This window comes from Musca domestica, unplaced genomic scaffold, assembly GCF_030504385.1.
Source record: "Musca domestica strain aabys unplaced genomic scaffold, Musca_domestica.polishedcontigs.V.1.1 29, whole genome shotgun sequence".
In the NCBI taxonomy this organism is placed as follows: domain Eukaryota; kingdom Metazoa; phylum Arthropoda; class Insecta; order Diptera; family Muscidae; genus Musca; species Musca domestica.
This window is the reverse complement of record NW_026712296.1, coordinates 3,719,028-3,746,571: the sequence shown is the minus strand read 5'-3', so window position 1 is coordinate 3,746,571 and position 27,544 is coordinate 3,719,028. Positions and strand designations below refer to the sequence as shown.

At 34.3% G+C, this 27,544-nt stretch overlaps 3 protein-coding genes across 5 annotated transcripts in view; 1 reads left to right on the top strand and 2 right to left on the bottom strand.

Annotated features, from left to right (window-relative positions):
• Nucleotides 1-3,613: 3,613 nt before the first annotated feature.
• Nucleotides 3,614-5,863, bottom strand: LOC101899194 (uncharacterized). Its single transcript, XM_005187201.4, has one exon. It carries the CDS (start codon nucleotides 5,752-5,754, stop codon nucleotides 3,850-3,852), a length of 1,905 nt encoding a protein of 634 aa, XP_005187258.1. The 5' UTR covers nucleotides 5,755-5,863; the 3' UTR covers nucleotides 3,614-3,849.
• A 3,543-nt stretch (nucleotides 5,864-9,406) lies between these two features.
• LOC101899375 (NADH dehydrogenase [ubiquinone] iron-sulfur protein 3, mitochondrial) lies at nucleotides 9,407-10,566 on the top strand. The gene is made up of 4 exons (XM_005187202.4): nucleotides 9,407-9,564; nucleotides 9,633-9,704; nucleotides 9,764-10,257; nucleotides 10,316-10,566. Exons 1-4 carry the CDS (start codon nucleotides 9,504-9,506, stop codon nucleotides 10,475-10,477), a joined length of 789 nt encoding a protein of 262 aa, XP_005187259.2. The 5' UTR covers nucleotides 9,407-9,503; the 3' UTR covers nucleotides 10,478-10,566.
• A 2,518-nt stretch (nucleotides 10,567-13,084) lies between these two features.
• The window catches only part of LOC101899547 (longitudinals lacking protein, isoforms A/B/D/L), a 31,160-nt gene continuing 16,700 nt past the window's right edge, over nucleotides 13,085-27,544 (bottom strand). For all 3 annotated transcript variants that reach the window (XM_059124511.1, XM_020038095.2, XM_059124512.1), the window contains 2 exons: nucleotides 17,918-19,116; nucleotides 13,085-16,773 (listed from right to left, as the gene is read on the bottom strand). In XM_059124511.1, coding sequence (XP_058980494.1) covers nucleotides 16,360-16,773; nucleotides 17,918-19,116 — 1,613 coding nt within the window. In that variant the 3' untranslated portion in view covers nucleotides 13,085-16,359. The remainder of the gene's footprint in view (nucleotides 16,774-17,917; nucleotides 19,117-27,544) is intronic.

Genomic DNA, 27,544 nt, shown 5'->3' with positions numbered 1-27,544 from the left:
AATTAAATAGGGACTCCGTATAAGATTTAGTTGAGATGAGTATTTAGTCTACTTGTGATTAGTCTTTAAAAATGAATCGATAATCTAAAGCCAATGTTTAGACGCATTCACGAATTTTCAATTTTTGTTTTGTTATATATGTTTTTATTGATTTTGTTTTTTTTTCCTGTATTTAAGACAGTTTATTACAACAAATTGCGCACATTGTTAAAGTAATTATAAATAGTTGTTATCTTTATAAAACACAAAAAACAAACAACAAAAAATGTTGTGTGAAAAGTAATTTCGACGATGCATACAAATCCAAATAATATATATTCTGTAATGCAACTAAAACAGCTTTGAATTGAACAGATAGATAGAGCGAGGATTTCTTTGGAAGTTTACTATGATTTTTTACGAAATATTAAAAAAAGTGTTGAATTCTGTTACTTCCCTTGAAATCAGAGCGATTGATCGATAACATCGTAAAAAAACATAAATAAGGAACTGTATGTTAGAAATTAAAAAATGTAATTAATTAGTAAGGCTTATATAACTTTATATAAATAATAATAATATATAAAATACTAACAAACAAATATCAGTAATACTTTAGTTAATAAACGAATATATAACAATAAATAATGTGTAATAAATAGCATACAACAACAAATCATAAATACATCTGATACAAAATATTATCACATAACAGCAACAACAATTAAACGAACTTTATTTGAAAACAAATTATTTATTTTAAAATAGACAAGAACTCACTAAAACCCTATACGAAGACATACAACAGAAAAGCGAATCTACATTTAAGGTAAATCAAAAAAGCTTAAAATAAAATAAAAGAAAGAAAAAATAATTAGAAGAACCTAGGTTTAAATTTATACTAAAAAAACGAAAACAAATATACGAAAAACAAATGTGAATTAAAAATCCTCAGTTTTAATATTATTTCATAACAAACAAAAGTAACAAGAGAGAATGTGAAATTCTATAATTTAATTAAAGAAATATTAAAGCAAATACTTGGAAGTACATATAAGCAAAGTAATACTACATGTTATTTAATCTTAAGCCTAATATACACAATAAATACGGTGTTTTGTTTTTGGAAGATTAAAGAAAACCCTCTTTGTTAAAACATAATACTGACTGTAAAATAATTTAATAATATTATTTCTACCAAATTTAAGTATTTGCTTTTGATTATTATTAGTTTTTAATATTAAAATAACAAAAAAAAAACAATAAAATAAAATAAAAAAACGCAAAAACCAAAACAAAGAAAAAAACGAAAATTATTTGTTTTAATTTAAAAGTTTTAGGGCATAAAGAATGTATATGCATTTTAGTACATAACAGGTAAAAAAGCTGTAAGTTCGGGCTGAACTTTGAATACCCTCCACCATTTGCAACGAATTTGGCAATCCTGAAAAACAAAAAAATCCGTTAAAAATTCTGTTAAAATCTTAAAAATGCCGAATGTTGCGGTTATATTAGGGCTTGCATAGGTAAATTTTGTCATAAGCCATTACAATATTTAAATGCGAAACTTAAAAAAGGGGTGAATAATGTAGCTAAAATCATCAAAATACCAAATATCTGGAGGTACCGTTTTACGGGGGCTATACGAAGACGTGGACAATTTTCTGTCTCAGGCTGTAGTATCCATTACGAACATCAAATACCAAATTTGAAATAATTCCGGTGAATTATGTAGCTAAAATCATCAAAATACCGAATATCTGGAGGTACCGTTATATGAAGGCTATACGAAGACGTGGACCTGCAAAGACAATTTTCTGTCTCATTACGAACATCAAATACCAAATTTGAAACAATTCCGGTGAAAAATGTCGCTAGAATCATCAAAATACCGTTATATGGGGGCCATACCAAAACGTGGGCCCATTTTCAATACCAAAAGTCCTGAGTAAAAATCGACATAGAATTTTATGCTGATCAAAAATATATCTACTTTTTGGGGTCTAAAAATAATATATTAGTGTTACAAACAGAATGACAAATGAATTTTAACACTGAGCTCAATGCAATGCCAAAAAATATAGAATTCTTTGTCAACAACAGAACAATTACGACACGACAAATTATAGGATTACCCGGGGTATAATGTGACTACTCTTCAACAACATGAGGTAATGTAATCTGTAGTCTCGCAACCGGTTTTAACCCCAAAATGTTCTCAAATGAATCCAATCTGCTTCGAAAGCATTGAAGAGACTATGGGGTTTATATTATTTCATGCTCTTTGATGTAGCTTGGACAACGGGCTTAGTATTGTTTTGTTGTAACTCTGGTAAACACACAGTCAAAAAATCACTGTCGTCATTATTTTTGCCAATTTGTTGTAGGTTTTTTTTGTTATGAAGCCACCGGCGACTATATGATACCCTACACTACTATGCATATTTAGTACAGCTACCTGTAAGAAATACACGTTAATATTTGGAAATTATGCGAAGTTGCGAACGATCATGGTTGGTATCATATCGTTTTTGAATTCGCATTATGGCTTAAAGAGCTTAACTTGGAAACGGAAGGAAGTGATATATGGGAGGTATATCCTACACCGAATCAATTTCCACTACATTTGACGGAGGCAGATTTTTCTATAGAGTTTGGAAACAATCAAATTAAAGCATATATATCGAAGATATAGCTATATCTGAATCGATTTTCAACAAAATACTCCTAAATTTTAACTTTTGGCGCACAACAATATACATAGGGTTACCAAAGTGTCGATCACTTTAAGCAAGCGCTTCGCCGGGAATGGGTCAAAATACCGTAGAGCAACATTCGGGCAGCATGTGACGGTTTCATTGGCCGTTTGAAGGCCATAATTCGTGCCAAAGGTGGCTAATTTGAACAAATTTAAACTTATTCTAAAATTTGATGCTATATCCGCCATTTTTTGCAGTCATTCAATAAAATTAAAAAAAAAATTAAATGAAAAATAATGGCGTTTGACTTTGTTGGAGTTTTTTATCTCAACCTGTAGTTCTCTTAACCAATTTTCAACAAATTTGGTATGATTGTTTCTAGGCTTAACTTGATTTGGCTTAATATTACTCATTTGGTCCATAATAAAAAACAAAACGGACGGATATATGGGAGCTACATTCAAAGTTTGACCTCACTAATTTCAATAGGGTTCCTCCTCGGGCCACTCAAATGATTTGTGCAGAACTTCATTGGATCAGCCTTTAAATGCCACCTATACTTTGTTTAAAATATACATGGACAGACGGTTCTGCAGATCACAGAGCGCTATGGTTTTATTTCGCTTCCTTCTCCATGTTACAAAGGGTATATGGTATAGGGAAGATGTTTACAAAATATTTAGGGGTTGAAATGGAAATTTTTTTCTGAATTTACAGTCGAAGTCGGAATTTTGCATGAAATACGTGAGTATAGGACAGGACAGAAGCCTACCATTTTTAATGGCCATCATAACTTAAGGGGGTTATAGTGTTGTAGGTTATCACATGTAGGCTCCACACGGCTGTAGCATTTGTTTACTTGTTTTGTACTATAAGTGTAGACACTTTCGGTCAGCATGGTCAAAATTTATATTCGAATAAAATTTCACCGGGTATATGTTTTTAAATCGATACATTTTTATTTCAAAGAAAATTCCAGATGTTTTACAGTGTGCATGTATATGTGTGTGTATTTAATTCTATCAAATACAATTAATCTATTATCTGGATGATTCAAAATACAAATCTTATATGTATGAATGTAGTACCTATATTTACATTTCTAATACTAAATGGAAAAATTGTGTATTCTAGACATATAAATTAAATAATATAATAATGGGTATTTTATTTAAGATAAAACTACTTCCTTCTTGATATTCTCATCGGTATCTATGGCTCCCTCTGAGGTCTCTGCTCCTTCGGCCTCGGCAACTCGGCGCTGCAAATGACGCCACAATGTACTCTTTGAAATTTCATATAAATTGGCGGCATGATTCTGAGACATTCCCTCATGAATACAAGCATAAACAGCTTTAGCTAATTTTACTTTTAAATCATCTTTTGATACACTGTCACGTTTTCGACAGCTAACGAAATCCGGCAATTGCCCTGAATTGGACAGACGCACTTTATGACGATGCAACGTTGACATGGGTATATCTAGATCTTGCGATATGCTTTTAAGCGACTCTCCCGTCTTAAGACGTTCATAGGCCTTGGAAATAATAGGGTTTTCCCGAGTTGTTTTCATGTATTGCGGGTGCTTACGAACGCGTCGCCATAGAACCGTTTTAGAGATATCATAACGTATCGCAGCTTTCTGCAAAGACAATCCCTCGTTTATTACCGCCTGACTAGCCAGTTCAATGACGTCCATCTTGTCGTTATATATCTTGGAAACTTTTTGAAGACTTTCCACACCGGTACTGCGAACTCTTCTCCACAGTTCAGTTTTCGAAACATTAAATTTACCAGCGGCCTTTGGCAATGACATACCTTCGTTTACCATGGCCTGATATGCTAAGTCAGTAGCTGTTAAACTCGGAGCATTATTCACGTCGTAGGTTGAGTCATTTTTTGAATTATCTGATCCAATCGATTCATTTGCACTGGTATCTTTCAACAAAGCATAACTACTGTCGGCACTGCTATGCAGCATAGACGACATAGCCTCATCATCGGTGGTTTGAACCACTGCCTCAATTTCATTTTGGGTTACTTGATCTAGTTTCGGAATAATACCGGCGGCTGCTGTGTGACCTCTTAGCTTAAGAGTTTTCATTGATGACTTTGGTTTCATTTCGATTATAGATGTCGTATTGATAGTGGATGGAGTGGGATTGTTAGTTTGCGTTGCAGTGGAAACATTTGTTGTTGTCACAGATGCAACATCCGTGCTTCCAATGTGTATCAGCGGTTCATCACCACTGCTGTATTCCTCAATTATATGAGATTCGCAAGCGTCCTCTTCGTTCACTTCCATAGTGGTTGATTCGGAACTAGATGTTGAATCTAACTTGTGGTTTTGGGTTAGTGTGAAGGTACCTGAATTTTCTGTTAAAATAAATTCATTGCCATTAGTAGATCCGGGAACATGTTCTATAGAATATGTGATTTTATGTTGTGGTTCATGTTGGTATACATCAATAAACTCAAGATCTCTATTTTCTTCATTGGTGGACGCAGTGTTTGTATTTGGGGCTAACGTCGTCTGGTTACTTGTTTGCAACACTGCGTGTGCTTCAATTAATTCTTCCTGGTGCTGTATGGTGACGGTGGTGCCAGGTCCATGAACTGCGGCGCTTGCACTTACATGTCTTCCTACACCAACATTAGCCGGTGCATTCGATGTTATGGCATTATTGTTAATATTCTGACTCTGGGACACTTGCATAGCATTCGTGTGACATTCGAAGCTGATAGCACTTTTAATTCCCAACACATTTATAGCTTCGAGGAATTCTGACAAGTTTGTCGAAGAAAGAGAACACTCGCCCAAATAGACAAATGAAAGAACATTTTCCAGCAGATATCCAGATATGTCGGGTAGCATAATACAACACTCCTGCTGCAATGGAACGTCGCTCAAAAGGTTTCTCAATAAGTCGCTGCATGACGACAACACAAATCGGTGCGCCTTAACAGAACTATTCCCTGCCACCATGGTCACTTCACAACTTTGTAAGTCGTCACGCAAGCCCTTGTGTATTTCCAAAATGGTAGCCGAGTGTCCCATCCATTTCAAATGGTTCATTTCTCTTCGATGGAATTGTTTTTGTTTTCTTGGTTTGTTTTGTTTTAATTTCTCTCCGTTGTTTTCTTAAATGAATGATTTGGAATTGGGTCCTAGGGAACTCTAAATCGATTTACAAACTAGGGATATATTTAATATCGAAAACTACACTTAAGGTGAGAACACATTATGAAACGTGTTGGTAAAACAAACCAATCAGGAACATACACACGCGAGGTGTCGTTCACTTGCAAGCATGACAGAAGTGTATCAAAGTGCAAAAACGCCCCTTTATAGTACATTTATACTATTGAAGAATAAACAAATGTGTTTATAAGATAAAGTGGCTTAATAATGTGTGTTTAGGAGGATATAAATGCCGCTCAGCAGATATTTGTTTACGTATACAAAATAGCCAAAAATGATATATAGAAACCCAGTATTTATGATCTGTTCTAGTACTGCAAGAATGTAAAATTTTTTACTACAATAACCGATTTTATCTTTATGATATCGACGAAAATTACAAAACTAGTAGATTCCTGAAGCTACTGCAACAGAGCAATAGACAATTGATGTTGGCAAATAAAGAAAATAATACACATTTCAACATCAATTTATTATCATGATCAAATAAAACGTCAATTTTCTTTGTTATATCGAAAAAAAAAATGGCAAAAAGTAGTTTCTTGCTGATTCTGGAAGAGAGCAAATTGGTCTGTTCCAGAACTACAAGAATGATATCGGAGAAAATTTCAAAACTAGTATATTCTTGCAGGTTATGGAATAGCCCAAATGTGTTCCTTTCTTACGTGTGGGTATCGATATTAAATATACCCTAGTTCTTAATGCTATGTTCTCATTGCACTTTCAATCATGTTGTTCGCTCTCAGAATCAGGTACACGAATTAACCCTTTCATACGGCGAGGTTCGTAATTCACAGAAAAAATAATTCCTTTTCTTAAAATTTGTTTGTTAATTTTAATGGGAATTTATACGAAACTTTATACGAAACGAACTTAGCATAAACCGATTTGGAATTCCCTAGGAGCCATGGTACAATAAAAAGGTAAGGTAGAGCTACCAGCTGATTACAATTTTTTTTCTAAGTGTGCCCGACTTCTGCCAATATTGTGTATGTATTTGTTGTTTTTAAAAATAGAAACAAAATATTTTCAAAATCAATAATTGGAAGAAAATTAAATTGCGTGGCGCGCATTAGTGATATTAACCAGATTGGCCATGGAATTGAAAGAATGGACACTTAGGATCATATTTTTGAAAGGAATTTCATTCATCTTTCGCGCTGTTCAACTCATTTTAAAAATAAACAAATAATATCATAAATGAAAACAATTTGTGGCATATAATTTTGAGTAATTCTGACAGGAAGCGGGCATAGCCTCAGGGCTGTATTTTTCTAGTTTTACGAAGCTATTCTACCTCCTTATTGTACCATGCTAGGACCCAATTCCAAATCATTCATAGTAGAATAATACAGGAAACAGCAAGTGTTATACAACGAATGCAATTTTTTTCGATAACATAAAGGGAAAATCGGCCATCATAGTAAAAACTTTTATATTCTTGCAATTCTGATACATACCAATTGTAAATATATATTTGTATTTTAATATTCAACCAGGGAGACCCTTTCAAAATTGTTCCTGTCGTAGAATCTACTAGTTTTGCCATTTCTTTCCATATCATAAAGGAGAAACCGGTTATCGTAGAAATAACTTTTATATTTTTACAGTTCTGAAACAGAGCAAAAATGAACAAACATTGTACTTTTCAATTTTTTCTTAAGTTTTTTTTTCTATCTTGTCAAATTAACATTAAAAAGAGAAAATAATAGACTTACACACTTAGGGTGGACATACATAGAGCGCATATTTGGCTTCTTCGTAGATGAACAAAGGAGTTTTAGGTTGACTTAGATCGATTTTGGCCCTAGGCTCCTTTGTTCATTTCCGAAGAAGCCAGCAGTTGACTTAAGCGCCTTATGTATTCCCAACTTTACACCATGGTAGAAGAATATAGGTAGTCGCATCGACACAGCTGCTGGGACAATGAACTGTCAAACTAATTTTGGAATTGAAAAAGTTGAATGAAAATTTATTCAAATTTGTAGAAATTGTTGAAAAATGCGAATTTTATAAACTCCGAATGACGTCGTATAAGAAAATTTATAAAAATCTACTTATATTTGAAAATATATTTAAAATTTTTTGACATATCAGTGCTCCCAAGCGTTGATGCATCTACCTGTATTCTTCTACCATGCTTTACACTCTCTATTCGTTGTTCGACCATCAAATGTTAATTATGTGGCGTTTCCACTGCACTTGATTCGCTCTCTATTCGTTGTTTGACCCTTAACTATGAAAAAACTACTTAATTCTTCACACAAAATTTCCTGAGCGAACACTCATATTTGTACGTTGTTCAAATCAAATCACTCTCAGAACAACGAAAAAATATGTCCCATCCCTAACAAATGAGAGCATTTATCGAAAAAATAAATTATGACATTTAAAAATTAAAAATAGGAAAATTTAATGAAATTTTAAAATTTTTTGGGAAGACTGAAAATTATGAATGAAAACTACAATGTTGAATGGCGTATGTACATTCAAACGAAAGTACATTTTGTTTTCTCTCTCATCCGAGGTACGCATTTTGTCCACGAGTAGAAATTTTCACAGAAAACTGCAAACAAAAGAGGCAATATTTTCAAAATGTTTGTATTGACAGAAAAAATGTTTGACAAGTGTCTCTCCAGCAGAATTTAAAAATAGAAAAATACAAAAATATATTCAAAATGTCAACATTTACACAAACAGTTGAAAACATGAATGAAAATTATAAAATTATTGATATAATAAATCTTGGGGAGAAAAACAATCATATATTCTATTCATATTAGTGAGAATTTAATGTAATTTATTAAAATTCCCATTAAAATCAACAAACAAAATTTTTGAAAAAAGGAATTATTTTACTATGAATTACGAATCGTGCCGTATGAACGGGTTAATTCGTGTACCTAATTCTGAGAGCGAACAACGTTGTTCGGTTTCCAATGGAAACATGTTATTATCACACAATTTTTTGAGCGAACAGTTTCGCATGTAATCGCATTATGAAAAGAAATTGAAATCAAGATTGTCTGGTTGTTTTAAAACGTATATTGCGCACGAACAAATTTGGTGAACACACAATATTGCGTGCAGCTTTTGCTCCCACCTCTTTCTTTACATAGGCCGGTTAGTACATCCTTCCGATAGATAAAAAATGATGTTGTCGAACACATAAATCGTTTTTCATTATTACGAGATTTATTTAAGTATGAACTGTCCGATAAGCAAAAGGTCGACCATCTTTCCCTTAATCTTTTAACGTAAAGTTTAAAAAATGGCAATATCAGCAAAATGTATTCAAATAAAGAAATGGATAACGCAAATGGTTTATTTTATGTGATTGAATAAATTGAAGATTTATTTCAAAATTAGACTATAAAGAAAATATATAAAAATGGGCCATAGTTTTATGTTATGCTTCTGTACACACTGGTGGATAATAATTCTAAACTGTGAAATGTAAAACAAATCGAGAACTGTGAACCCTATTTGTATTTTAATAAAATTAACTGTACGGAACCGAATACTAAAATTATAGTGTACAGCACTAAAATGTTGACAGTTGGTTATTACATAAACTGTCAAATCCGAAAAAAATAGCACGGTTCAGGATCTCCAGGATTTAAATGGCTGGATTAATCAGAAACGTTGGCCTCAGATTGGCTTCCCAAGCGGTGGCCAAAAATGGTAATGTATTCTTCATTGTATTATGTAGTTCTTATGTTCAACAATCTGTAACAACGAATTTCCCAAAGGTGTTGCTGCGGCTTCAAATGTCGGTGCTTTGCGTTTGGCCAGTACTGCAACCGATGCTCAATCGAACAAACGTAAGATAACCAACTTATCGTTGCTTGCATCGGAGTAAAATTTATTTTAATTTTTGTAGCCACTATCCGCAAGCCAAATGAGACTGCAAGGAGCCATTTATCCGATTTTGGGCGTTATGTTGCTGAGTGCTTGCCGAAGTACGTGCAAAAAGTTCAGTTAACCTCTGGCGATGAATTGGAGGTCCTTATTGCACCAGAGGGAGTAGTTCCAGTGTTGCAGTTCTTAAAGGATCACCATCAAGCTCAATTTGCCAATTTGGTTGACATTGCTGGCATGGACGTCCCCAGCCGCAAATACCGTTTTGAAGTCATTTACAATATTTTGTCATTGCGTTATAATTCTCGCATTCGTGTTAAGACATACACTGATGAATTGACTCCATTGGACTCTTGCAACGAAGTCTTCAAAGCAGCTAACTGGTATGAACGTGAAATCTACGATATGTATGGTGTCTTCTTTGCCAACCATCCAGATTTACGTCGCATTCTTACCGATTATGGTTTTGAAGGTCATCCCCAACGTCGTGATTTTCCATTATCTGGTTACGTTGAGGTAAAAAAATACGATTTAAAAATGTTTATATTTTTCCAAACTGTCTTATTATTTTTAGTTGCGATATGATGACGAGAAAAAACGTGTGGTATGTGAGCCCCTAGAATTGGCCCAAGAATTTAGAAAATTCGATTTGTCTGCCCCATGGGAGCAATTCCCTAACTTCCGTAAAGCCCTACCTGCTTCGGAAACAGTTGATACTGAGAAAAAGAAGGAATAAATTTGAAATTGTAATAAAAAAGTTGTCTTGAAGGCTTATATTACATAGAAAATATACTCTAGAGAAATAAATGTTTACTAAAACAAAAATCTACCAGTTTTTTAAGACCCACAATTACCAGTTTCTAGACAAATTCGTGGGAAAATGTGTCAAAAATCATCGAAATACCAAATATCGATAGGTACCGTTATATGGGGGCTATACCAAAACGTGGACCTATACATACAATGTTTCTCCACCGGAGCTAGAACCTATTATGATCAACAAATACCAATTTTTAGAGAAACCCGTAAAAAATGTGGCAAAATCATCAAAAAACAGAATATCGGGAGGTACCGTTATATGGGGACTATACGAAAACGTGGACCGATATATCTCATTTTCAATATTAATTATCCTGGACACAATACAAATTGTTCTGCTAAAATTGTGACGCTCCAATGTGGACTGTATCGTTATTTCAACAGACAGACAGACATCGTTAAGTCGACTTATCATTTTATGATGATTATGAGGGTGCACGACGAATATTTAAGGATGTTACAAACGAAATGACAAAGTCAATAAGCCCTCCTTTCCAAGGTGGAGGGTATAAAAATAACAAAAATGAACTAGCGAAGTTCAACGGGGTTATTTTTATGAAGTATACAAACTCTAACCGATACACAAAAATTTTATTGAATAAAAGCAAAAAATGTCGGAAATAGCATCAAATTTTAGAATAAGTTTAGACTTGTTCGAATTGGTTAAATTTGGCACGAGTTATGGCCTTCAAACGGCCAATGAAATCGTTACACGCTGCCCCAATGTTGCTCTGCGGTATTTTTTCCCGGCGAAGCGTTTGCTTGAGGTGATCGACACTTTCGTATTTTTTAGTGCCAACCTTGCTTTCCAAAATACTCCAGACACAATAGTCCAACGGATTGTTATCCGGAGATTTTGGTGGTCATTGTGCGCTGATGCCACGGTCGATTAACACGAGCGGAGAGCGACCATTGGCTGTTATGGCGGCCCACGCCATCACCATGGCCGGCGCTTGAGTTCTGGTGGCCTAGTGAAGGTGTACATTTTCAGCTGACCTCTTTTGCAAGTAAACACGATCATTTTGATTGTTTACAAACTGCTGAACGTTTCTGGATGTTTTTTTCATAGGAGAAAACCAAAAGCAAAGCAACTCTTTTAAGTCTATTTCCTTTCTGTTGTGGTGTAAGTTCTTGCACTTTTTGGAATTTCAATGGCTTTACCCCGAGCTCATTTTTTAATATTTGCCGAATGGAATATTGCGATATGTTCAGCTCACGGGTCATTTTTCGGCCACTGCGACGCGGGTTTCGATAAAGTCGTTTCTTTACTTTTCGAACCATTTCTGCTGATGTTGCTGTTTTCTTCCGTCCACTTCCTTGACATCGGGATACGATACCAGTATCACGGTAACGAGTGATGGTACGAGACACAAATGACTTATTCACATTTAAATGCTGGAGTTCTCTGCGATGCCCACTTGTGGTTTTCCAGCCAAATATAGAGAAATCACACTATCACGCTTGAATTCCATCACGAATAACTTTTTTTCTGGAAAATTCTCACCAAAATGCTTTTGTACGCTTGTAAACAATATAATGAGCTGTAACTTGACGAATTTTAACAGCTATCGGACGAGTGGCTTAGAAATGACAGCAGTCTGAGGTTGGTTGCAGTTTTTTCATCTCACCCTGTATACTTTATGGGGTCTACGACGAATATTTAGGGATATTACAAACGGAATGACAAAGTCAATATACCCTCCTTTCCAAGTTGGAGGGTATAAAAATAACTAATATGAACTAGCGAAGTTCAATGGGGTTATTTTTATGAAGTATACAACTCTATATAGTATATATTATGGCTTTGAGAAGGCTTTAAAATGGGATAAAAAAAACATATATATATCGTTTATCTGTAGCCATCGCTCAGAATCGAGGTTGTCCAAATTTGATCTAAAACTTCCGATGAACCTTTAATGAACCGATATATTCAGCAAAGTTTAAAAACTTACTTCTAAATATATTCTATTTAGTGAGATACTGCGCGTTTATTGCACAATAAACGTGAACTCAAGCAAAAATAGCTAAATAGAGTCCAACCAAATAGACGCAATCGTAGTATCAGAATGATAACCAGATTATTCCTGCCAATAATTAAAGAAATGAATGTGGAGGGCATGTGGTTTCAAGTAGATGGCGCCACATGTCATACAGTCAGAGAAACAATTCAATAGCGACATCAGTAATTTCTAGTTCGTGTTCTTACGCGTTTTGGAGAACTGAATTGGCGGCTTAGGTTGTGCGACTTAACACTGGTTTACGCGAATTAATGAAATACCACAGCATTTATGCAAAACTGTCATTGAACATTTCATCGCGTGTGTGTCAGCAAAGCCTCGGCCCCATATGAGTACTGTTCCAGAACCTGCATAAATCTACAAGTGTTGCAATTTTTTCGATATCAAGAAGAAAAAACGGGTTATCGTAGTAAAAAGTTTTACATGCTGGCAGTTCTGGATCAGATCAATGTTTTTTTTCGATTCTAGAACAATGTGTCTCGTAGATTTATTATATATTCGAAACATTTTTCTTTTTTACTTTTTATTTTAAATCATTTTTGACCAATTAATAAAATATATGACCATACAAAGTTTTTCCTTTTTGGACAACAAGAAGTGCAGATGTGTTATTATTAAATATCACTTTCGACAAAAAAAAAAAAAAACATAATTTAACATAGATTTCGATAACCACGGATTATTACACATATTTGTTTACATATGAATACACACATACATCTACCTACAAATAAATGTTTAAGATACATGTTCGAGTTGAACTTTTTGATTAATTTAAACTTATTGAACTATTTTGAAAACATTTTTTGTTTTAATATACACACATTTATATATTTTTACTCATTACTATTATTTTCTTCGTTTAATAATTAAAATCTCTTGCCAACAAATATATATTTATTCTTATAAAAACTAACAAGTTTATAAAACTATATTTTATTTAATTTTGTTTTTTTTTGTATTTTGATTTTATTTCTCAAAATAAAAACATTTCAACAACTTTGGCTTTTATAAAAATGGATTTCATTTCGAAATCATTATAGCCATACAAAGTAATTTGTTTAGGAAACCCCAAATGTAAGGTTCACTTCAAGAAATACAAATGTTTGGATATCCAAATTATCAATATTTATCTAAATTATAAACAAAATTGTACCGAAATAAGTTTTCCAGTAGATTGTTGTATTACCTTTTGGTATTAGAGTACTAAAAACAGTTTTTTTTTTAATTAATCGCTACTAACAAATAAGATTGCCAATTACATGCTTTACCCCTAATTCCACAAATTATGCCATTCGATCACCAAATTTTACAAAAATATTTTTAATGAAACCATATTGAAATACCTCTTTTATTATTTTTGCCAAATTCATATTTTTTATAGTGATCTAGAAAATAAGCCTTCGGAATAAAATTTCCTCCGATGATTTCAATTAAAGCGTACTATAAAAAGCCAGATTAGCATTGGTAGCATTATTCGATGTAGAATTATGTTTATAGACATAATTGACCAAAATACTAAACGAATTTTCGTAAAGCAAACAAGTGTATGTTTATACTTAAGATACTTAACATTCTCGCAGTTTTTGAAACGGAACAAACAAAAAAGCTGAAACTCATGTTTGTCAGCTTTTCCTAACATAAGACGTATTTGGTCGACATTTTTCACCATATAAGTTAAACACATTTACAGGGTGAGATGAAAAAAACTGCAACCAACTTCAGACTGTTGTCATTTATAAGCCACTCCTCCGACAGCTGTTAAAATTATTCCAGTGACAGCTCATTATATTGTTTACAAGCGTACCAAAGCATTTTGGTGGGAATTTTCCAGAAAAAAAATATTTGTGATGAATTTTAAGCGTGATAGTGTGACTTCTATATATTTGGCTGGAAAACCACAAGTGGCTATCGTTAGAGCACTCCAGCATTTAAATGTGAATAAATCTTTTGTGTCTCGTACCATCACTTATTTTTTATTCGCTTATTCGAAAGTGGTGAACTGCCGAATTTGGTTTTCTCCGATGAGAAAACATTCGTTGTCCAGCAATTTGTAAACAAACAAAATGATCGTGTTTACTTGCCTTCTGTTGGCCACCAGAACTCAAGTCCCAGCCATGGTGATGGTGTAGGCCGCCATAACAGCCGATGGTCGCTCTCTGCTCGTATTAATCGACCGAGGCATCAGAATAAATGCTGAATATTATCGCGAAAATATTCTAGAGGGTGTATTAAAGCCTTGGGCACGCAAACATTTTGGCCGCAGACCTTGGACATTCCAACAGTACTCAGCACGAGCCACCCAAGAATGGTTACAAAATGAGTTTCCTCGCTTCATTTTCAGCGCACAATGGCCACCAAAATCTCCGGATACCAATCCATTGGACTATTGTGTCTGGAGTATTTTGGAAAGCAAGGTTGGCACTAAAAAATACCAAAGTGTCGATCACCTCAAGCAAGCGCTTCGCCGGGAATGGACCAAAATACCGTGACGGTTTCATTGGCCGGTTTCGTGCCAAAGATGATTAATCCGAATAAATCTAAAGTTATTCTAAAATTTGATGCTATTTCCGAAATTTTTCGCTTTCATTAAATACAATTTAAAAAAAATATATAAATTATGGCGTTTGACTTTGTTGCAGTTTTTTTATCTCACCCTGTACATTAAATACCTATATAAATATTGAATACATTGTACATAAAAAGAAAGATTTATTGTCTACACAGGCTCTTTTTTTTCTCTTGTATATCATACAAATCTTAGCATCCAAAATGTATGAAGTGAAGAACATAATCCAAAAAAAAATGTTTTCTTTGATATTTCTAATTGAATGAATCAAATGATTTGAAAATATGAATCAAGGTCCATAAAAAGTAAGCCAGTAAGCCCGCCTTCAAAGAGAGTTAAATCGCAGTAGCGAAAAAAACTACTAAGTTTTGTCTTGGTCGACCTTATGTAAGCCTTGATTTGAATTACAAATTTTTAACAAAATTAACTATAATTGACATATATTGTACTTGTTCAACTAATTCAAATTATGTTGACAGTAAATATAAGTAGACTGGTCTTATGTGTCGATCTTATAATTATTTCCATATTCTAACTGCTGATTATTCATTCATTCCGAAAGTGTCAGATGTTATATGTCAACAATTAATTTCGAAAATATGCTAAAGACCAGACGATTGCAATTTTTTCTGAGCGTGTACAAAGGGTAATAACTGACTTTGTCATGAAATTAAATTAGGCAGTTGAAATGAAATTCAGATACTTCATTCATTTTTCGAAATTTATAATTTATATTAAAAATGATTTAAATTTCAAATAAAATATAACGACTTAAAAAAAATCTGACAAAAAGCGGACATAACCTTAAGGTGTGGCTACATAAGCAGCTTGAAGTCTTTGAACGGTGGCAGTATCTAAGTGATATATCACAAAATATGCCATGAGGAGACTTCAAGCTGCACACACCTTTAGTATTGTTTTCCACATCCAGTTCACCTCCTCATGTACCATGGGAACTAATAAAAGATAATAATCAGCAGGTAGACCTGCAATTGTTTTTTGGATCATGTCATATATATACTCTTAGTTAAAATAAAGATGTTTACGATTTTTTTGCTACCAACACTGGCCTCCAATGAATACGCTCTCATTCTCTTTTAGGGTTTTGCATGAAAGGATTGTGTAATCTTATTATACACATAATCCCCTTTGATATCTTGGCATTACAAATAGTATTATAACAATTACAATTGTTATTATTTAAAAAATCGACTAAAACGTTTCCGTTTTTGTATAATGTCGAGTTCCACCTGTAGCCACATGACTACTTTGTGAACTGCTTCTACCACCGGATGATCCTGTTGCCTCTGATGTTTGGTTACTGCCGACATGTGCTGATGAGCTGGAACTTGTTGAACTTTTGGTTGTGTTACTATTGTTATTCGCATTCGTAGTTGTAGCTGTTTCCTGTTCATTATTAAGACGTTCATGATATTCTTGAAAGCATGGCACAATACATAAATTCGTTTGACACTCTGGACAATGGTATTTAGTTTTGCGTCGCAAAATTCTTCCATGACCATCGATGGTATTCCAACAAAAATTACAACCCAGTGCGGGTCCAGGCCGAATAACTGGACAGTGACTAGAACGTGGATTTTCTAAGGTGATCATCTCCCTTGAGGTCTGAAGAAAGAAAAAGATAAACAAAATTGAATATTATTAAAATGTACAAGTTCGAGATGTTAAGAAAACAAATTTCAAATTTCTACAAAGATATAACCTGACAAGAAAAGGTACGAATTCTAAAATAGCAAATATCGGGCAATGAAATTTATTTGCCTGATTCAGAAATGTCATCTCAATATGTACTTCCGCAGGCAGCATTGTAGCCATTTTAATTAAAGTCTAAAGACTAAAATTGGGGTTTCAACCGAAATTTATTTTTTAACAAAAAAGTGTTATGCGTACTTTCCATAGTTAATCCCCTTGTTACCATTAAAACAATATAAATTCCGTCAATATTCTTCTCTGAGTCTTTTTTTCTTTTTTATACCCTTCACCATAGTATGGAGGGTATATTAAGTTTGTCATTCCGCTTGTAACACCTCGAAATATACATTTTAGACCCCACAAAGTATATATATTCTTGATCAGCATAAAATTCTATTTCGATTTAGCGATGTCCGTTCCTCTGTGGAAATCACTCTAGATTCCGAACGAAATGAAGTATATTGATAAAATTTTATACATATGTATATTATGTCTGCAGGACTTTTGGTACTGAAAATCGGCCATGTAGGTCCACGTTTTGGTATAGGTCCCATATAACGGTACCTCCCGATATTAGGTATTTTGATGATTTTAGCGACATTATTCACCGGAATTGTTTCAAATTTGGTATTTGAAGTTCGTAATGAATACTACAGCCTATTACAGAAAATTGTCTTTGCAGGCCCGCGTCTTTGTATAGCCCCCATATAACGGTACTTACCGATATTCGTTATTTTGATGATTTTAGCTACATTATTCACCGAATTTTTTTATTTAAGTTTCGAATTTGCATTTTGTAATGGTTTATGACAAACGTTTCCTATGCAGGTCCACGTCGTCGTATAGACCCTAATATAACGGCTACATTCGGCATCTTAAGGATTTTAACAGAATTTAGTAACGGATTTTATTTTTTTTGAAAATTGCCAAAATCGTTCCAAATGGTGGAGGGTATTTAAAGAATTTTGACGGTAGTTTTTTTTCTAAACTTAAGAATGTCTGTTTTTTTCTGTCGTGCGGAAATACAAATTAAATCAAATCGTAATATTTTACATACCTGTGGAGATGATACCGATCGTTGTAACTCCTCGCTTCTGACACGTAATGTAGGTAAATGTTCCAACGAACTACCTCCGCCACTCGAAGAAGCTAAAGTACTGCCGCCTGTTTGGAGAGAACTGCTACGTTCGGTTTGCATAACGGCCGAGACTGATTTAGAGCTACGAAATTTACTCGCCAACCCTGTATTCGCCGATGATGCGGACGTAGTCATGTTTGTTGCTGTTGTAGCCATGTTACACGATACAACTGTCGCTTGACTATCCTCCGATACACTGCGTTCGGACATTTGTGTCGAAGGAACTCTAGGTATTGGCGGTGAGCCCGCAGCTGATGTTACAGTTCTTTCACTACTCAAATAAGCTGACTGGAATTGGGGCAAATTTATTGATTTTGTGGGACTTGCACTACTCGCTGGAGTTGTAGCGCTGCTATTACTGTTAGACGACGATGGTGTCTGTGCTGGATTGTTTGGGGTTGTTTGCGGGACAATATAATGAGATGAGCCGGCTGGTGGCGGCGAAGCAGTTTCATATATAGATTCGGGTAATGATATGTGTTGAGAATGTTGTAGGGGAGCACTTGTCGCTAGATATGCTCCAGTTGCGTTACCCGATAACGGATGTGAATATTGGCGGTGTAAAGGTGCAAATGGATTTGTTAGATTGCCGCTGCTGGAGGATGTACCGCAACTGATGCCACCAAGATGTTCAGAATGCTGACTAGGCAATAGGGGGTCCGAATGTTGTTTAATTAAGAAAGGCGTTGACTGTGGTACAGTTAAATGATGAGGCGAGGTTGGCGACAAACTTGGCGCTGGTTCCGAAGAGTGACGCTCAATTCGTGATGGAACAGACAGAAAATTGTGAGCTTGTGAGTGGTGATGCGCGTGTTGGTGGTGTTGATGAGCATTGGCCGGCATAGGATGATGTGTTGTAGATGTGTACAGGGTTTGTGATGAATTGTTGAATGGTTCGAATTCCAAACTACCGGTTGAGGGCTCTGGCGATATTTGACTGCTGGACAAGCTATCACTGTCGCGCTTAACACGTGGTTGCCTAGTAAGTACACGATTACGTTTGGTGCCCATTTGGGATTGTGACTGTTGTTGTTGGTGTGATTGAGTCATATTTTTTGCTACTCCGGACGGGCCACCATCGGTCATAATATTGCTAACTCCAGGTGTAACAGAAAGATCTGGAATAATGTCAAAATCGAATAGAATTTTAATAATAAAAATCAAAATAAATGCATTCCGCAGTACGATGCTGTAATTAGTGAACGACAGAATTGCCGAAAATTGTGGAAAAGTGCAACTAATTCGCTAGAGAAAATTTTGGGTGAATTTGCAATGACATAGAGATGGAAACGGCTTCAATAGATTTTATTTAAACACTTAATGTAGAGTTTTAAGCTTATTTTGAGTTTTTGCATTGTTGCTATTTACAACAAAATTCAGCCATATGGCTAGAGAGGGTATATATATCATTTGATACGGCCAATACGTGTCGCATCGAAATAACGGTTTTGGACCCTTGGTCTCTTTGGACCAAATCCGTGTCTGCCTGGCACTTTCGGTTGGCCACCAGAACTCAAGCGCCGGCCCTGGTGATGGTGTGGGCCGCCATAACAACCGATGGTCGCTCTCCGCTCGTATTAATCGACCTTGGCATCAGAATAAATGCCCAATATTATAGCGAAAATATTTTGGGGGGTGTATTAAAGATTAAAGATAACATTTTGGCCGCAGACCTTGGACATTTCAACAGGACTCGACACCATCGCACTCAGCACGCGCCACCCAAAAATGGTCACAAAATAAGTTTTCTCGCTTGATTTCCAGCGCACAATGACCACCAAAATCTCCGGATACCAATCCGTTGGACTATTGTGTCTGGAGTATTTTGGAAAGCAAGGTTGGCACTAAAAATACCAAAGTGTTGATCACCTCAAGCAAACGCTTCGCCGGGAATGGGCCAAAATACCGCAGAGCAACATTCGGGCAGCGTGTGACGTTTTCATTTCATATTTTTTTATCTCACCCTGTACATCTGTCGGCAAAACCGACTGATATCTCTTAACTTGTTTACTTCTTTTTCTAAATACCAAGGTCTACATAAGGTCGGCAAAAAAGGCTACTTTTGACAACAGTTTAACTGTAAACTTGGTAGCTTTTGTATAATTATGAAAGATTCTCTTTGAATTTCAAATCACAATCATATCTTTTGACAGCAAACTTTGTCAGATGGGCTTACTGGCCAACCTTATATAGGCCATGCTATCAATGTTCGGACAATTATTGTTCAATAAACCATTTTTTGCTTGTAATTGCCTGTACATCGCTTATACCTACATTAATGCATTTTTTCAATGAAACTTCATATACTCGAAGTGCATGAAATCGAAACAAGTATATTAAAAATTACTGATACGGAAGAACAATATATATAAAACCTAAATTTATATTACTCTCAGTTCATGTCAAATTTTGGATTTTTGGAAGAGACACACAGGTCTTGTAGTATCGATTTAACATTTTGACGAATGACAATATTACAGCACCCTATGCTTCATTATAAAAGGATATGTAGAAAAACGAAGTAGATACTATTTTTGTCAGTATAATATATATTTAGTTGGTTTTTGTTTTATTTTATACCACATTAAAAATAATAAACTAGGTTTATATATTAAATCAACTTATTATATATTACGTCTTCTTTTTTTATTATGTTTTAAGTAGATAATTTTATGCTATGTCTAAATAGTTTTTGTTTTTCTTTAACAGTAAAATACTGCAATTTTAGTTGTATTTTAAATTAGGAAACATGTTCGGTAGTATATTTTAGTTCTGTGTTTTGTTTGTTTGTTTTTGATGCAACATTTACATCTGCTAATTTGATAGCATTATAAAATTGTATCCAAATTTCATAACAAATATGTATGGTACTGCTATGGATCTATTTGATTTTTATTGCATATATTTAGTTATATTTTATTGTTAATTATTGTAGATGACTTCGAATATGTTTAATGTTTTTGGTAGACTGATTTTTGTTAACAATATATGCATACAGAGGGGAATGGGGAGATTCTGTATAGTCAATGCAAGTTTAAGTTTGCTTTTGTAACATCAACCAAATTGGACAGGTAATAAAACATATTGGTGAAAATTAAAAAAAATCAAATATATATTTTATGTATAGTATATAAATATTAAAAAAATTACATCCCAAAGCTACTTTTGACACGTACATCTAAATTACATATTTATATGAATATATTGGTTTATAATATTAATGTATAGTCCTAATGTATGCATGTGTTGTTGTATAAACATATGTATATAAACCATAAATTATATTTAAGAGCGATATGATTGCTATATCATTTTTGTTTATTTAATTGAAATGTAAAAAGTGTAAAATCTTTTTTTTTGTTTCTTAATAACTACATAGTAAAACACTTATAAAAGTTCCTTCTTGTTTTCATAATTCTTCTTTACAATAGATTGTATATTATAGTCAAAACTACTTGAAATACTAAATATTATTAAAGTTCTTGTTTTGTATGTATTTTTCCTGTTTTGTATTGAATATGACTATAGTTCATTTTAATAACAGAGTTTTTTTTTTAATAATTTACATTAGATATTAATTTGAAAGAAAAAAGGAAAACAGAATCATTGTCTTCTATATTAGTTGTAAATTAATTAATAAGAAATTGTAACTCTCGGGGTGTGCCGTTCTTGATGCAGACAGATAATAACTTTTTTTTCATTCCCAAGTTAATGAGTTCATAATTATTATAGATTGGCAAAGAGACTTTGTTGATTTAAAAAATTAAAATAATATAAATTAATGTGGGATGAAATAACCAGTAAAGAAAGTCTTAAAGCCGTGCGGGCCCGACTTTATGATACCCTACACCACTTTACATCTTTAGTAGAGCTTCACCAAACAAATATGGGGAATTTGTGAGAATTAAATCATATCAACTATGATTACAATTATAATTTAAAGTCCAAAGGAACTAATATATGAGAGGAATGTTCTCCTCTGAATCGATTTCTTCTAAATTTGTGTCTTTTCAATTCGGGCTTGTATTAACCATTTGCTGCACAATTAACTTGAAATCGGATAAAGATATATATGGGAGCTATATTCAAATCTGAATCGATCTCGATAATATTTGGCAAAGTATTTCTGAGCTGTATCTGATATATTTCCCCGAATATCGTTACTATGGAGTCCATATTGCGGTAGGCAAATTCAACAAATCGGGTGAACAATATATATGGAAGCTATAACTATATCTGAACCGATTTCCACCAAATTTGACATACTTGTTTCTAGACTCAAATTCCATTCCATTTGGGCAAATATTACACGTTTGGTGTCCGATAAAAGGCAAATCGGACGAATATATATATGGGAGCTATACACAAATCTTAACCGGTCTCGATAAAATTTAGCAAGAATATTTCTGAGTTGTTCTAATTATATTTCCCCAAATATCGTTGTTGCAAAGTGCATATTACGGCTGCTATATCTGAACCGATTTCGATTAAACTTGTTATACTTAATTTCAGGACCAATGCTGATATTATACGTTTGGTGAACAATAAAAAAGCAAATATATGGGAGCTATATCTAAATTTTGACCGATTGTCTCCAATTTCAATAGCTTTCGGCCTTGGGTCAAACAAGTTATTTGTGTAAAATTTCATCTGGATCGGGCAATAAATACGACCTGTACTTTGTTTTCAAAAATACATGGACAGACGGACGGACATGCATAAATCGACTCAGAATGTGATTCTATACAGATCATCAAAAGTAACTATGGGTCTATCTCGTTTTCGTTTGCCTGTTACAAACAATTCCACAAAGACATAATACCCTGACCACCTTGTAGTGTAGGGTATAAAAATGGTATTGTGCAAGTTATGGTGGTTTATTTTTAACATTTTAAACTAATAGTTTGCACCATAAAAACAAAAGTTTTAAAACATTACCTGATCGAAGTTTGGACATGGCTTATTTAAGTAATGTGGTCGTACGAAATGGTGATGAGTTATATATTTTTTGTAAACATAAGCCATGAAATGACGTTATGCAATTTCGAAATGAACATCGTATAATAATAATAAAAAAGATTAATTTTCATTTCAACGGAATTTTCATAGATTTTTCAAAAAATGCTACCCAAGAAGTTGGTATCAAGCGCACAAACTATGATTAGAAAATTAAATAAATCAGTTTTTTTTATCTGATATACGCTCAATCAAATCAGCCTGGTATACAACGAAGTGAATTTTAAAACATTAAGAACCTGTTTCTGCATTTCACTGAAGTGAAATATAACGAGTATTTTTTTTCAAATAAAATCAAAATCTTGTGAAAAATACAATTAATAAGTTATATTTCGATTTCAATTTCGAATCTTTATTCAAAAAACGCCAATTTAAAATATTTCCTTTTTTTAAGACTGCATAAACTATCGGGCATGGTAGAATTAGGAAGGTAAAGTCATGCAATCATTTGTTTATATTTTCATTTGAAAATATCTCATTGTCAAAATGAATATTTATAAATCCATTGTACATGCACATATCAGAGATGGGAACCTATCTTCTATGCAGTGAAATTTGACAGGGTAATTTACACAAAATGCAGAGATGGGAATGCTTATTTGAAATGACTTTACCATGCTATCGGTTAGGGTTTAAAGAAATAAATCAAATGTTACATTACAAAGTATTGTTGATTAAAAGTTTTCTGTTAATGACAAATCTACTCATGGTCATAGACCACTAACATAAACTATGCAGCTTCCAGTACTGTCAGTCCTGGCAAACAGAGGCCTCCCAATTACCATCTGGTAAATAGACAACCTCATGATTCAGAGAGAGAGAGAGAGCCACTAGATCAACAGGCCCATCATACAAGACTAAATAGTATTCATTCTGACACGGTCTCAGAAGTCATGGAAGAACATAGAGTGAATACCGTACTAGGAGACCATCCCCCTCCCATCGCGAATTAAAAGCGAGATCCGCCCCGACAAATCCGAGAAGTTTTGTCACAATTAAGATCCGGATGGTGCCGCCTCAATTCGTATTAGATTGACAGCAAAATGTAGAACATCTGTCCAGCATGTGACACAGGCCAGCCTATTTCACTGCCCAGCCAAACCTACTCAACTAACGCCAATATAGTTGTGGACAAAACAAATACAGGTTGCGTCCTTCTTGGGCTGGACTTAGAAGCAATACCAGCAGATGCTAACAACAACATATATTACGAATGGTATCAAATATAAGCCGCTCGTCCGACAGCTGTTAATATTATTCCAGTGAGAATTTTCCGGAAAAAAGTTATTCGTGATGGAATTCAAGCGTGATAGTGTGATTTCTTTATATTTGGCTGGAAAACCACAAGTGGCTATCGTTAGAACATTCCAGCATTTAAATTTAAACGCAAATCTTTTGTGTCTCGTACCCGACGTAAAGGAAGTGGACGGAAGAAAACAGCAATATCAGCAGAAATGGTTCGAAAAGTAGAGAAGCGACTTGATCGAAACCCGCGTCGCAGTGGCTCGTGAGCTGAACATCTCGCAATATTACATTCGGCAAATTCCAAAAAGTGCAAGAACTTACACCGCAACAGGAAGAAAATAGACTCAAAAGAGTATGTATTAAACCCTTGGACACGCAAACATTTTGGCCGCAGACCTTGGACATTCCAACAGGACTCAGCACGCGCCAAAAATTAGGTTCCTCGCGTCATTTCCCGCACATAATGCCCACGAAAATCTCCGGATACCAATCCGTTGGACTATTGTGTCTGGATTATTTTGGAAAGCAAGGACACCAAAGTGTCGATCACCTCAAGCAAGCATTTCGACGGGAATGAGCCAAAATACCGCAAGGCAACATTCTGCCAGTGTTTGACGGTTTCATTGGCCGTTATAAGGCCATAATTCGTGTCAAAGGTGATCAATTCGAACAAATCTAAACTTATTCTAAAATTTGATTCTATTTCCGACATTTTTTGTTTCAATTCAATATATACCTAAATGTAGACCGAAATGTTTAGTATTGAATATTGAACATATAATTTCTGTGCAGTTCTATATATAATTGATGTGATTTCGGACGAATATTTCGAGGTTATAAAATCGGAAATCCAACACTGATGGATGGTATTATGTTGGAGGGCATAAAAATAAAGCCACACGGATTTTTAATGAAGAATAAATTGGAAATCTGAACAAGTCTTCAACGATTCTAACTAATTTTGGCATGAAGGCTCATGATGAAAATCGTCGATACCGAATATATTTTACGAACATTGTGAAGAATAATTAATAAAATGAAATGGGGCTCCCTGGGAGAAGGGTCTCGAAGTATAGCATAATGTTTTTGTTTTACAAAGAAGCTCAGTTAAAATGAAGTTGAATGCGTCGAAAAATTTGAACTGGTTGCGGTTTAAAGTTTTGGAACCTTTTCTGCAATATTAGGCCATTATCTAATTCCCGGTTTTTTATTAAAAATTTTAAACACATGTAATTATATAAAAATTTCGAAATTTTTGGCTACCTATTCAAAATAAAATTGAATTAGTTCTAAATGAATTAATAATTTGTCAGATTTTTTTAAATAAGTTCTGTTCAAAAACAGCCTATATATGGTAAAATTAAGATGGTCAAGTCATTTCAAATAAGCATTTTCATCTTTGCATTTTCTGTAATTTACTTTGTCAAATTTCACTGCGTAGAAAGCAGGTTCCCATCTCTGATTTGTGTATGTACAATGGATTTATAAATAAACATTTTGACAATGAGATGTTGTCAAATGTATAAATTTGAATAAATTGTAAACATATGATTACTTGAATTTACCTTCTTAGTTCTACCATGCTATATATATTGAAGTCATTGAATTTATTATTTGAGTAATTTTATTGTTCTTTATAAATGTAACCATGGTACAATTTGGAGGTATTAATTTCCTGGCCCTACCTTATATTTATACCCTCCACCTTGGAAAGGAGGGTATATTAACTTTGTCATTCCGTTTGTAACATCCCTAAATATTCGTTTTAGACCCCATAAAGTATATATATTCATAATCAGCATAAAATTCTAAGTCGATTTAACGATGTCCGTCTGTCTGTCTGTCCGTCTGTCTGTCTGTCTGTCTGTCTGTCTGTCTGTTGAAATCACGATACAGCCCACATTATTTGACGTAGAGCTCCAAAATTTAGCAGAGCTATTTGCATTGTGTCTAGGATGGTTGGTATTGAAAATGAGATATATCGGTCCACGTTCTGGTATAGTCCCCATATAACGGTACCTCCCGATATTCGGTATTTTGATGATTTATGCCACATTTTTTCACGGATTTGTCTTAAAATTGGTATTTGTAGGTCATAGCGGGTCCCTGAGCGTGTGGCAAAACATTGCATGTATAGGTTCACGTTGTGGTATAGCCCCCATATAAAGGTACCTCCCGATATTTAGTATTTTAGTTTTTTTTACCACATTTTTTCACCGATTTGTCTAAAAATTGGTATTTGTGGGTCATAATGGTTTCCAGCTCCGGTGGCGAAACATTGTAATTATAGGTCCACGTTTTGGTATAGCCCCCATATAACGGTACCTCCCGATATTCGGTAATTTGATGATTTTTGCCACATTTTTTCAGGGATTTGTTCGAAAATTGGTATTTGTTGGTCATAATTGGTTCCAGCTTCGGTGGCGAAACATTGCATGCATGGGTCCATGATTTGATATAGCCCCCATATAACGGTACCTCCCGATATTCGGTATTTTGATGGTTTTTGCCACATTTTTTCACTGATTTGTCTAAAAATTGGTATTTGTGGGTCATAATGGGTTCCAGCTCCGATGGCGAAACATTGTAATTATAGGTCCACGTTTTGGTATAGCCCCCATATAACGGTACCTCCCCATAATCGGCATTTTAATGGTTTTTGCCACATTTCTTCTAATGTTTCTTTTACCCTAAGGTGGAGGGTATTAAAAGTTTGGCCCGGCCGAACTTAATGTTTTTTTACTTGTTTTATTGTACCATGAATGTAACGTTAAAACGTAAAATATTAAGAAAAAATATCAGAAATTGGAATCAAACACAATTTCTTCTAAAATTTCAACAAATGTTTCTTCACCGACTTCTAAGGCGTGGTCATGAAGGGTAAAACGACTTTGCAAAAATCATAACTTCTTTCACCCAAAATGGTGTAGTTCGGAATATGTAAAATCATGGTTAAAATACTTAGTTGACATTAAACATTTAACTGGATATGACAACACCCTATCGAAGTAGGAACTGAGTACAAGGACCAGATAAGAAGAACAAGCACGCCACCATAACTGATGCAACAATAATGACACATATTTGTATTTGTCTCATTCGTCTCCTGTATCTGTAAACTCGTATGAAAAAATGAGGTCCTGATTCTGTATGACGACACGAAAGGGAAATCGAAAAAGAAACTCTAATTCCATATTTCTTAAAAAAAACCAAAAACTTCTTACGAAATCTCTTTCACATCTTCATACAGAAACAGAGACTAACTAATGTAATGTAGAACTGTAT

Bases quoted from the DNA above. Each gene is read 5' to 3' on its own strand.
- LOC101899194 (XM_005187201.4), bottom strand. From the start codon at position 5,754: ATGAACCATTTGAAATGGATGGGACACTCGGCTACCATTTTGGAAATA.
- LOC101899375 (XM_005187202.4), top strand. From the start codon at position 9,504: ATGGCTGGATTAATCAGAAACGTTGGCCTCAGATTGGCTTCCCAAGCG. The intron at 9,705-9,763 runs GTAAGATAACCA...TAATTTTTGTAG, and splicing joins CGATGCTCAATCGAACAAAC to CCACTATCCGCAAGCCAAAT. The intron at 10,258-10,315 runs GTAAAAAAATAC...TATTATTTTTAG, and splicing joins CATTATCTGGTTACGTTGAG to TTGCGATATGATGACGAGAA.